This window comes from Cheilinus undulatus, linkage group 21 (assembly GCF_018320785.1).
Source record: "Cheilinus undulatus linkage group 21, ASM1832078v1, whole genome shotgun sequence".
Taxonomy (NCBI): Eukaryota; Metazoa; Chordata; class Actinopteri; order Labriformes; family Labridae; genus Cheilinus; species Cheilinus undulatus.
Window position 1 is genome coordinate 9,412,445 of NC_054885.1, and position 12,745 is coordinate 9,425,189.

At 38.5% G+C, this 12,745-nt stretch overlaps 1 protein-coding gene across 4 annotated transcripts in view; it reads right to left on the bottom strand.

Annotated features, from left to right (window-relative positions):
* Positions 1-2,275: 2,275 nt before the first annotated feature.
* Positions 2,276-12,745, bottom strand: part of grap2a (GRB2 related adaptor protein 2a) — a 30,831-nt gene continuing 20,361 nt past the window's right edge. The window contains exons 2-8 of one of the 4 annotated variants that reach the window (XM_041816817.1): positions 12,083-12,236; positions 11,904-11,995; positions 10,479-10,598; positions 6,515-6,704; positions 5,142-5,231; positions 3,390-3,506; positions 2,276-2,935 (exon numbers count right to left, since the gene is read on the bottom strand). In XM_041816817.1, the coding sequence (XP_041672751.1) occupies positions 2,756-2,935; positions 3,390-3,506; positions 5,142-5,231; positions 6,515-6,704; positions 10,479-10,598; positions 11,904-11,995; positions 12,083-12,160 (867 nt within the window). In that variant the 5' untranslated portion in view covers positions 12,161-12,236 and the 3' untranslated portion in view covers positions 2,276-2,755. Of the gene's footprint in view, positions 2,936-3,389; positions 3,507-5,102; positions 5,232-6,514; positions 6,705-10,478; positions 10,599-11,903; positions 11,996-12,082; positions 12,237-12,745 lie in introns of all 4 variants that reach the window. The other 3 variants (XM_041816816.1, XM_041816819.1, XM_041816818.1) reach the window with 3 other exon arrangements.

Below are 12,745 nucleotides of genomic sequence, written 5' to 3' on the forward strand. Positions count from 1 at the left end.
AGGTTGAAGCAGGGGGCGGGGCCAACTACCGTTTGAAAGTCTACAGGACTGAAAAAATAGCAACTTCCTGTTACACCTTCAAAGTAAAACCTGTGTGGTTAGAAGTTTTAAACTTGAGTCTGTCTCTGCTGGTGATGATGTGTATTTTTAATGACGTAGTGAAACTTTCTTAGCCTTTATTTGTTCCCAACAGGTCCAGGGCCTGAAGCGGGATGTGGAACCAAGGCCACCCATAAGGGGAATAAAGGGGAGAGCTTTATGGGGCCCAGCCAAATTGGAGGCCCATGGAGGTCAGAAAAATCATAGTCTATTGTAAAGTTAACCTGTGATAACCGTAATTTATTTCTAAAAATTAAAAAATGGGCAGAAAGCAGGAGAATGGGTAAAGGGGCTAAAGAATGCCAAACTAGGCAAAAAGCACCAAAAACTGGGATAAAAGTGGCAGCAAAAATTGATTTAAAGTGACAAAAAAATGTATAAAATGGGCAAGAAATGGGGAAAATAAGTTAAGAGTGGCAAAATACAGGCAAGATAGACAAAAAAAATGGGATAACAGTGCAAAATAGTGGCAGCAAAAATTGGTTCAAAGTGTCAAAAAAGGTGTAAAATGAACAGAAAGCAGCAAAAATGGTGTTAAAAGTTGCAAAAAGAGTGGTAACATTAATAAAAAGCAGCAAAAAAATGGATAAAGGTGCCAAAAAGTGGCAGCAAATAGGTTAAAATTGGCAAAAGAATGTGTGAAATTGGAAAAAAGCACAAAAATGGGCTCAGAGTGGCAAAAAGCAGCAAAAAATGGGATATAAGTGCCAAACAGTGGCAGCAAAATTGGTTCAAAGTTTGCAAAATGGGTTCAAAGTGGTATTATGGGCAGACACTGGTTAACTGTTTTAAATAAGCCAGCTAAGTGTAAAATGGGCAGAAAGCAGCACAAATTGATTTAAAGTAGCAACAGAAGGTGTAAAGTGGGGGAAAAAGGGGGGAATCAGTCAAGAGTGACAAAAGAGTGGTAAATATAGGCAATATGTTGCAAAAATGGGTTAAAAAGCCAAACAGTGGCAGCAAAATTTGTTAAAGGGTTACTACAGCAAAAATGGGTAAAACGTGGCTAAACAGTGGCCAAAATGGGCATACACTGGCAAAGATGTGTTTAGAGATGTAAAAATAGTTCAAAGTGGCAAAAGAAGTAGCAAAAATAAGTGGAAAACATGTTGAAATGGGTTAAAGGGGACATATGCAAAAATCAATTTTTCAAGCTTTACTAACAAAAATATGTGCCTCTGGCCTGTCTACAGTCCCCTCAAGTACCAGTAAATCCATTCTTTCCCCCCTTTCTCCACCTTTCAGAAAATATATGCTGAAACGAGCCGATCTCAGATTTTCCCCCCATGATGTCATGTGGGGAGTTAGCACCGCCCCTAGGTTCAGTTGGCCCTCCCCACATGGAAGAAAGTTCTGCCCTCCTCTCCTGATCCTCCTCTCAGCTGCCAGTCCTGACACGTCAGAGCGACAGTTTCATTGAATGTATTTCACATTCATCTAAGAAAGCTCCCACAAAAAATGTTAGGGAAGGGCGGGACTTTTGAAAGAAATTCCCGGAATGTGATTGTAGGAACATTCTGCCTGACACATTCATGACGGGCCAATCAGAATGCCAGGACAAAATGACGTTATACTCATGCTCCGCCATTAACAGTTGATTGTTAATGGCGGAGCTTCTCTGCAATGAAGTCTGGAAAATTCATCCGCTTTGCAAGGTGATCGATACACTGATCAGTTTCTCCTGTAACTCAGGATAATTCCTCTACTGTCAGCTACACTGAGCGTGTGTTTGTGTGTAATTGCAGCTCCTTTGACAGGCATTTCTCTATAAAAGCACATCGTAATTACATTGAACACTCGTCAGCTGTAAGTTTACTTCTGATGTAATGACAGGTTTGTGGGTAATTAGATGTATGGAAACATTTACAACACAATGACAAAGGAATGAGGGAGCATGAGCTCTAATTACTGTCATATAGAGGTGAGAATAGAAGGCTGAAACACTCGCCTCTATGTTTGCCAAACACTTTAAACTCTCTCAGCTAGTGCAACACCTTTAATGTTATTTTAGCATTAAGTCGGTGAAAAATAAGAATTTGTGTTTAAACTAGACTAAGTGTGAACTTATGCATAGCAAGCGCTGTGATGATGCAGTGTCTTTTATGCCAATAAATACTCTTTTGTTCCTATAAAACAGAAAATACTACAAAGGATAAAGAAGCACACTGACTCCTTGTAACAAAAACCCTCTTTATAATTCACAATTTGATCAAACTTACAGTTGTTATAAAAATATTTTATTTCCATGTCAGTGAGCCATGAGGAAGTTAAACATCTGTACAAGGCTTTAAGAATCTTTGGATAAAAAATCTTTTTAAGGAAGAAATGTTTGAATTAAAGTCAAAATAAAATGAAAATTAACACCTTCTGTCAAGAAATGAATAATAAAAATAATGAAATATCCTTCTGAGCTCTCTGCAGCAGACCATGTGCGTCAGCTGACAGGTTTAAAAAGTTCCTTCAAGAAGTTCCGTTATAATGTTGTTGAATAAAACCTGAGACTGTGTGGTATCCTGTGAAAACCCAAAGTGACTCTGAGTCCTATCAGCTCAGAATCCTGTGAACGCTGACGGTTAGAATCCCTGACAGCTCAGTTTGTGTCAGACTAACCCACACAAGCATTGAGAGGAAGAGCGTGCTGCAGTGATGGGTGTTCTCACTGCTGCATGGTGTAGTTAGCAGGAAACAGCCCGCTCTTTCCCCGCAGCCGTCCTCTCCACCACGAGGCGTCAGAGCAGTCCACCACCTCGATGATATCTCCGGCGCTGAAACCGAGCTCGTCGTCTTCCTCTGCTTTGAAGTCGTAGAGCGCTTTGACCTGCAGCATGGACGCCCTCTGTGGGACAGAGGAGGAAAGACAGCGAGGATCAACACGATGAATCAACAGGGACAACTCAAAACCTAGATCAAGGTAATCCTTTCATAATAGGACAGAATGTTCTTAAATATGATGTTGAAATAAGTTGGTGTACACACATTTTTACCCTCAAATTTCAAATTATTGTCTTTCTTTGCAGATGATATTGTGGTATACATTCCTGAGAGTTCAGGAACAAAAGTCCTGCTTTGGAGCATCAACAACATATTTTATTCAACAACTGGGGATTCAAGGACATGAAATTCTTAGGTGTAACATTTTCACTGGAGTTAAAAATAAAACAAGCCAGTGATTCAAACACAACAAAATCTGCTAAAAACAACTTTCTGATTATTAGATATGCTCTTTTTTGTTCATGCTTTTCTTGTATGAATTTTCCAGTCTAATCAAATAGAAAGTTTAGCATGTTTACTTTGGGAAGAGGCATGGTTTCAGACATGCGATGAGGAAAAGCGGAGCTAACAGGGCTGCTGCTTCTTCCTGTGTGGCCGATGGTGGAAGCTCGCTCCTCTAAACCGGCCCTCATAGCCTAATAGGAGACAATGGTAGACTTTACTTTAAGACCCTGAAAATTCTGTGCAATGTGAGATAAGTTATCATGGTACTGAGACACCTTTGATAGAAAAGTCTTTCCACAGAATTCAGCAAATCAGGGATGTCAATTGCATGCACTTGATTTTGACACAAGTTTTTAAGTCCATATTGACAATGTAAAGCCATTTTTAGTCGACTCTTGATATATGAATACAATGAAAAAGGATTTATTTTACAATCTTGGAACTAAGACTAAGAACTTGACTTAGAAGAACTTTGCAGGAGTGCATGTACAAAATGACTCTCAGAAGTTTAATGTGACCGTATTTAGACTTTACTTACTTTATCTGTGAAAGTGACCTATCTTGGGTTAACAATTAAGATAAAAGATTTTCAAATATACAAACTTTATAGAAGAGTCTGTAATTCTAACATAAACTTGTGAATCTATTAAATAAATAGATTAAAACAATAAACTCTTTTTGTTCTGGCTTTGAGATGTAAAGTTATGTTTACATCACTGATGTCAAACTCAAGGCCCAAAGGCCAAATTCAGCCTGTGGTGCAGTTATACACGTTCCACCAGATCATATGATATTTATATTATAACTGGCCCATCACTATGAGGTCTGCAGATTCCCTCCAGTATAAAAATGTAAACTTAACCTTGATGATTTATAATATCCTTGTTGATTCATAAAAAATAGAAAGAGTAAACAGTAAAAATAATTTGATTAAAAGTCAGGAACATGGGGAAGAAATTAGTGATTTCTCCATATTTTCAGTTTTGCATCTAACAATTATGACTAAAAGTTATGGCTTTGACTTTTTATTTCATATTTTAACCTTTACATCTCATAACTTTGACTTTTTATCTCATATTTTTACCTTTTAGAAAATAATTTTAAATGTTAAATCCTGTTTAGACCTTTTAAAGTTATGATTTTGACTTATATCTCGTGTTTTGACAATTTTCAACTCCTAATTTTAACTTTTATCTGATTTTTTACCTTAAAAACTCGTGCTTTTTAATTTCATCTCAGTTTTTTTACCTTTTAAAATCATGATTTTGACTTCTATTTCACGTTTTGACCTTCTCAACCCCTATCTTTAAATTTTATCAATTTTTTTCCACCTTAAAAATGCATGATTTTCAATTTTATTTCATATTTTGACATTGAAGTGGTTTTAATCTGAGTGATAATTGGGATATTTAACTAAAAGTTGCGGGAAACAACTGATATTGGCTAAGTATTTAAAATTTTTTGAGATTAGTTAGCATGAAAAGATAGTTAAAGTAAAAAAACATTCAAGTGTTTAGCTTAAAATCAGGGATAACTCATGTAATCAGTAGACAAAAAAGAATGCATTAATCATTTAAAAAATCCAGCTAAATAATGTTGAAAATATAAGCTTACCTAATTTGGCCATAAATGAACAAGGTTGCTATTACAGATAAATAAAGATGATACTTCTAGAACTGTGTGTAGTGTATCATAAAGTATTACAGATTTAAATCTGCTTAATTAAACACATTAGGGTATAACAGGTGGTGTGATGTGAACAGAGAGGGTTTCTGATTTCATCTTACTGGGCTGGGGTGGTCAGTAAAGTGCTGTAAAGTTTGTACCAGCTGGTTGAAAGGTTGGTCTGAAGCTCTGCGTGGCGACACTAGAGCTGGAGATGGGGTCCGCTTTTCTGGTAAACTCCCCCTCTTCATCTGTGTGGGAGGAACACAGCAGGTAAGAAGAAGTCCACATGCTTTATTCTCAGGGTTAGTTTGCATAAAGTACTCACAGAGATATAACTGACATATAGACAGATATTCCATTAGGCTAGGACGGGCCAGGGGGTCATTGTAGGTCTGCATCAAATATGAGGTATATGTCAAAAATGACTGTCGATGATTAAGACATGTATTTTGAATGTAAATAAAAAGCCAAAAGGGAATCGAAAAGGATCAGAATTTATTATATGAACAAAAATATTCGGTCACCTGACCTTTACACCAACAGGGACTGTAATGAAAAGTTCTCACTGGGGTCGAGGTCAGGGCTCTGTATGGGCCGGTCAAGTTCATCCACACCAAACTCCTCAAACCATGTCTTTATAGTCCTTGCTTAGTGCTCTGGGGCACAGTCATGTTGGAATAGAAAAGGGCCTTCTCCAAACTGTTGCCACACTGTTGGAAGCATAGCATTGTCCAGAAATGTCTAGGTTTGCTGAAGCATTAAGATTGCCATTCACTTGGGATAAGGGGCCTAGCCCTGACCCTGAAAATACATCCATACCATTATCCCTCCTCCACCAAACTTTATAGCTGGCATAAGGCAGTCAGGCAGGCAACACTATTCAGGTGTACCAAAATTCTTTTGCCCATAAAGAATAGATTTTGATCATCAGTAAGGTCCATTAGGGGGACCTCTTGCCCCCAGCAGCAAGGTCCAAGCCCCTAAAAAAAAACCTCATAAGTCTTAACATCAAGCATGTTTTCGTTAGGTGGATCTCTATGGATGTATTAAACCATGCATTGGTGGATTATTGAGTGGTGAGATGGCATGTAGTACAAAAAGAGGTAAGATTTGTGGCAGAAGAGCTGATAGTGCCCCAATATGAGCATGCTTTTTCATTTTAATAACTTTTCTTACATTTTTATGAGCTAAACTTGGCCTAGAGAGATGTTAAAATATTTATATCCGGGGAGTTTCAGTTATGTGGCTTCGAAGAGGTGATGAGCCTGCACTGCTGGGTATTTACACCTCATACCTAAAATACATTTCTTTTGCTTTGTTACCTGAAAATACATGCTTCAAAATATTCTGGTCACTTTCATATGATTGCTTTTGGCCAAATGAGGAAGGGCTTCATATCGGTCTTTCCCTGGGGCCTCCAAATGAATTAAACTCTCTCTGACTGTGCATAAAACTCCACCAATCAAAGCTAAGTCTTTTTTTTTTTTTTTTACATGTTAAGTCCAAAGCATGGGTCAACAAAGCATCTCACCGACACAGCCGTGGGTGGGTTCCTGCCAGACGGGCTGCCATCATTCAGGTAGATCTCTCTGGTTTTAGAGATGGACGTGGTCTTATAAAACTCCACCAGCTTATTGAGGGAGGTGAACTTCTCCGACCACAGGAAGTACTGACCCTTGTTGTCTTTCATCACCTTAAAGTGCTGAACGTCAATCTCATGTCTGCAGAGAAGGAAACAGGAACACACAGCGTTTGGTTTTACATCAGTTTCATTCCACCTGACAATCCTACAGCCATGATGTTGAGCTGTCTGTAAGGCTGCATCACCCTCTGCTGGTCAAAGTACACAACTACAGCCTTTACTCATTAACTAGAGAGGATGCGGCCTCCGACAGAAGGCGATGGTGGAGGTTAACAGGGCCTAGCTGTTCAAGCAGCAGAATAATTGGAATTAGGTGTTCCAAGTTTTTGTAATCCAGGTAATCCATACTTTTCAATACTTTTTCCTTTATTTTTGTCTTATTTTTCCTTTCTCAGCACTTAAACTCAGCTTGATCACCACTGATTGAGCATTTAGAAACTAAGGTGACTGCCTTTGCCAATGCAAATAACAGCCCATACATCATCTCCATAGTTACCCGAATTAAGCGAGTCTTTGCACTTTATAGACCCCTAGTCAGGTTAGGTGAAGACCAAGCCCTATCTTTTCACATCATCAACCCAGTTAAGGCCTTCGTTGACACAGATTAACATCCATTTCTGCATTTGAATACCAACTGGTAATCCTTAATGCTAGGTGTGGACAGGCTTGATATCAATAGCTCTGCCTTTTAGTTGGTCTGGGATGCTTTCATCCAGACTAACATCTGGCTCACCATACTGCAACCATAAAAACCTGTATGAACCACTTCAGTCCAGCTTCTCTTCCTAACACTGCACAGAAACCTCCTTAAAGTCAAGGTGTCCCCCAGGGTTTGATTCTTGGTCCTCTCTTGTTCATCATACCTGCTCCCCCACAGTCATTTATTACCACTGTCTCCATTTCCATTGTTATGCTGATGATATTCAACTTTACATTTCTACCACAGAAATACACTCCTCTTTTCTGGAAGTTCTGGATGTTCAATACATCCAGAACTCCACAGCACGCCTCCTCAACCACATCCACTCCAGTGGCCACACCCCCCCCACCACTGGCCCCACTCCCCTTAAATCCTTTAACCAACAAGCCCCCCTTACCTCACTCACCTCCAACACCTTCATACCCCCTCCCGTATCTTCCATACTTCTAACACCAACCTCCTTTCTCTGCCACTGAGGAGCAAGCACCAAACCTGAGGGGGTCAAAGTTTTCAAACTTTTCAGCCCACGGCCCCCAAAATAAAGGTGCCAGAGACCTGGGACCCCCACTGTACCTGAAGCATAGTTGAAGCATAGTTGAAAACAACCATGCAAATTCCAGAACAGTCTTTTCCAGACTCAAATTTTAAGGATTTTTTTTTAAAACATAACTCTGATTTTGTCACGGGTTACGGGGAAAAAACTCAAAATGGAGGACCCAAATGCAGATCGTAAAGGATTTAATGAAACAAAAGAACTTACTAGAACAAAAACACTGGAATCAAAATCAAAGAAACAAAACAAAATCCAAAGGAGCACGAGGAGTAACAAGCACTGGGAAGACATATGCAATGAACCAACCGACACAGACACAGGGAGACACAGAGCTTAAATACACAGGGAGTGATTAACAATGGCAGACAGGTGTGGACAATCAGACACAGGTGAAACTGGTGAAGGATAATCCAAGTGGAGGGAAACTCAGGCAGGAAGCAAAACTGGAATAACACACAAGGGAAGGCAACTACAAAATAAAACAGGAAACATGGGACCTAACACAAGAAGCACACAAGGACTGAAAACTGAACACAAGAAGCAAAACTACAGAAACACTGAAAACACAGGAGGATACAAAGAACCAAGGAGTGAACTCAAACACAGGGAGTAAAACTAAAACATGAAACAAAACAAGAAGCACAGGGAACCTTAACATGAAACAGGGAATAACTAAACATAACACAAGGAGCAAAAACTGAACATGAAACAGGGAAATAAACTAGACATGAAATACATGGAGTACTACACAAGAAACACAAGGGCTACAGATAACATCTAAGAACTAAACCAAATACGGAGTCAACTAGAAATCACAGAATACACAAAGGATAACCATAGGAAAACTCAGAAACATAATAAATCAAAACCTGGATCATGACAGATTTTAGCATAAATCTCACCAAATGAACATGTTTTTATTTACATTTAACTAATTGCATGCATATACTTTTCATATGAATGGGCGATTTATACAATTTGAAAACTTTTAGAATATATTTTGTTTTTTGGAAGGCATCTGGCACCCCCTCTCAGTGTCTCTGGTACAGTTACTCTGGTTAAAATTTACTTGAGTAGAAGTAAAAGTAGCGGTCTATAAATCTACTCAAGTAAAAGTAGAAAGTAAATCATTTAAAATGTACTCAAAGTACTAGGTAGCTACTTATGATAGCCAAGGGGCTATCACAGTGAAATATGGCCTGTCCTTAATGCGCAATAATAACAAGAAAATATGGACCTCCAACCAAGTTATATAATATAAGGTGTGACCTAACCTAAAGTACAATGCAACAGCTGTTCTGGGAAGAAATATGAAATCATTCTCTTGCTATTGCATATACTGAAAAGTCATGTGTTGTGAAAGCCAAACAACTGGTTGTTTTCATGTTGTTGCCAGAAAGCTTTGACCTCCTTGTTGTGGCCCTGTTGTGTTCATTTTATATAGTTTCTACTTTGTACCGCTAGGTCACACTGTTGCACAGGAGACTACTGAATATTACAAGGTAGACATAAGGGAGAGAATCCAAGATGGCGACTACCTTAAGCTTACTGTGCATCATGGCATAAATAATATGTAAACATTTGCTTCCAGGTCTGAAGTAAATCGTTCTTGCTCAGCACTGGGATCAGCTTCTTTTATTTCCACAACAACACTACAGGCTCTTAGTGTATATTTTTTTACTCAGCACTCGAAGCTTTTTAAAATGTAATTAAGTACAATACTTCACTCAAAATTGACCAAAGTAAAAGAAAAATTAGTAATTTTAAAAACCACTAAAAAAAAGCTACTCAATTACAGTAATTTATTAAATGTAATTAGTAACTTTCCACCACTGGTTAACTCAATGACAAACACACTATTTCTAAAAAGTTGTTAGTTTTTGTTTTGTTCAGGCACTTTTACTGTGAAAGCCAACATCAGGAAGTGCGGTGTTGTCAGCAGAGGTGTAGAACACCTCATCAGGAGAGAAACAAAACACCACACCACAGATGCAGTCACAGAGAACTAAACTCAGAGGCTTATAAAATCATCTTTCTGTGATCTTATGCTCAGACATGAGTTTATGCAATCACAGGCTTAATCAAATAAAAGTACAGTAATATTAATTGTAGTTAAATTGTTGTAATTAATTTAATCCAGGTATTTATATACTCCAGTACATAATAAGCTGACAAGCTGCACCCGTATGCTGGTAGTTAAAACTCCAAGTACCCTCTCTGATGTTTCAGCTCCGTGTGACAATGAGTGCAAATTATTTTTGATTCGCCAACTAAGCTGCCCAGGTTTTTTTTAAGTGAAATGTGCTGTTTAAAAGCAGGAAGACAGTTTAACTATGGTGCACCGGAAGGAAAAAAAGGAAGCGTGTACAGTGCATTGAAAGAGAGAATGTGACAGAGCACGGTTGATGAGATTTAAGAAAAAGACCTTAAAAACTTCACAGCAAAAATATAAAAAAATGTCCAGCCAGGTCCATATAAACTTTATATTTTACTTCTCTGTTTGCAAAACCTATGTCTATAAAACTTACCTGTGTGAATTAAATTATTGAATATTAAGGCTTAAAGTTATGCACAGTTAGATGCTTGATTTCCTCACTCACTTGACAGAGATGGAGAAGTCACCGGGGGAGCTCTGACACCCTCGGATCACAAAGTCCCCGAGGCCATTGAACTTCAGCATGTCCTCTGCAGCGCTGCGACTCGCATTCTCCTGAAACCACCTGAACACCCACAAAAACAGAGGAGATATTTTGCTTATCTGATGCAAACCACAAACTTACAGTGACAGGAAGTATTGCTTAACTTGTAGAGGCTTCTCAAGAGCAAATTTGTAACAGTCTTAAAGTATTTCCACCCTTCCTGGTCTTGTTTTATTTGGTATATTTGTCACACTAGAGAACTTTAATAGACCCTGCCAGAGAAAGTGAAGTAGGCTAAAAGTTCCCAAAAAGCAACATATCATGCTGCATCATGCCAGTCTAAAAGGGTTACAAAGCCATGACTAAGGCTTTGGGGCTCCAAAGAGAGAGCCATTGTCCACAAATGGAGAAAACTTGCAACAGTAGGGAACCTTTCCCTGACTCTAAGATCGCATCAACAACCCATCCAGGAGGTCACAAAAGAACCCAGAACAACATCTAAAGACTTGCAGGCCTCACTGGCCTCAGTTAAGGTCAAAGTTCATGATTCAACAATAAGAAAGATGCTGGGCAAAAATGGCGGCATGGGAGAGCTCCAAGACCAAAACCCACCGCTGACCAAAAAGAACACAACAGCTTGTCTCACATCTGACAAAGAAAACATCCTCCAAAATATTTTATCAAAACAGTCAAACATGGTTGTGGTGGTGTGGTGGTCTTTGCTGCTTCAGGATCTGGAGGACTTGCCGTAATTGATAGAATCATGAATTCTGCGCATGAACACTGACCTTGGTAGAGTCAAGTGAGGCCTGCAGGTCTTTAGATGTTTTCTTGGCTATTTTGTGACCCCCTAAAAGAGTTGTTGATATGCTCTTGGAGTTATTTGGGGAAAGTTCATTACTGTTGCAAGTTTTCTCCATTTGTGGTTCTCACCATAAATCACTTCAGTCCCAAAGTGTAACCCTTTCCAGTCTCATAGATATCAATGACTTTGTTTCTCCTCTATTCTTTTTTTTTCAAAGCACTGAAAGGGCAAATATATGTCCAAAACAACCCTAAGAGATTCTATTAACCAACAAACGTCAGACTTTACTCTCAAAACTGGAAATGTTATAAAAATATTGTATGTAAAACTTAACTTCACAGTAACAAAAATGGCTGACTAAGGGCAGAAAGACAGATAATTCATTAATTGCATCCCGATTGATGCATTAATGCTAACAGCCCTGATTGTGATCTTTTATTTCTATTTCCCCAGGAGGATTTACCTCTCAAAAGAAGTGCATTCTGATAATATTAAGGGATAAACAAACTGCATTTTAGCCCCAACAAGGAACACATTCCTATCAAGATTTGCGGCCTGTTCAGAAATGTAAACTGTCTCACTTTGGCGTCTGCATTTCGATGTAGTTTTGTGGAACAAATCCTTCGTGTCCGTTCATCTCTGCTTTATACCACTCATCCTGTGGGCTTAAAATCTGTAAAACAACAAAGTTCGTGCTTAAATTGATCATATTATTGAGCCAAAGATTAAAAAAAAAAAGATCCAAGTAGCATGAACTCACCTTAAGAACGTCTCCCTTCCTGAAGCTGAGCTCGTCGTCTGCAGTTGCATTGAAATCATATTTTCCTTTGGCTTCCATCGGGACTGGATGAAGAATCAGAGAGAAACTCAAAAAAGGAGCAAATGGACGATCCAGGAGTCCACAAGAAGAGATTCTGTACAAGGAGAATGAAAAATGCACATTTTTAAATAGCATTTCAAAGTTTACTATAATGTTCAAACCTGCAGTTTGCCCTCTCTGCTGATGCCAACATGCTGCTAAGACACCAGGATGATTTTAGAGATATTTAAATGCTGTGGTTTTGAGTCAGTTCAGGGGTAATCTAAAGGAAGTCAAAAGATGATGTTTAAAGTCTTCTTTGAGAAGGAAATGATTGGTTACCCCTGATAAAACTGCTTTCAGGCAGCTTGTTTTCTCTCGGAATGAGTGATAAAATCACAGGTTGAAGAAATGAGTAAAAAGTAGAGAAGGCATTTGGTCCTTTTTCATTTTAGGAATACAGAAATTATTGAACAAAGTTGGATATTTTTTTTTATTATTAGTCAAATAAAGATGTATGCCTTATAGAGATGAAGTCAGTTTACAGTGTGTAGCAAGCCACTGAAAAACTAGTAAAGGTTTAGTTCAACATTTTTAGTAGCTTTGTTCATTTCCACCATTGGT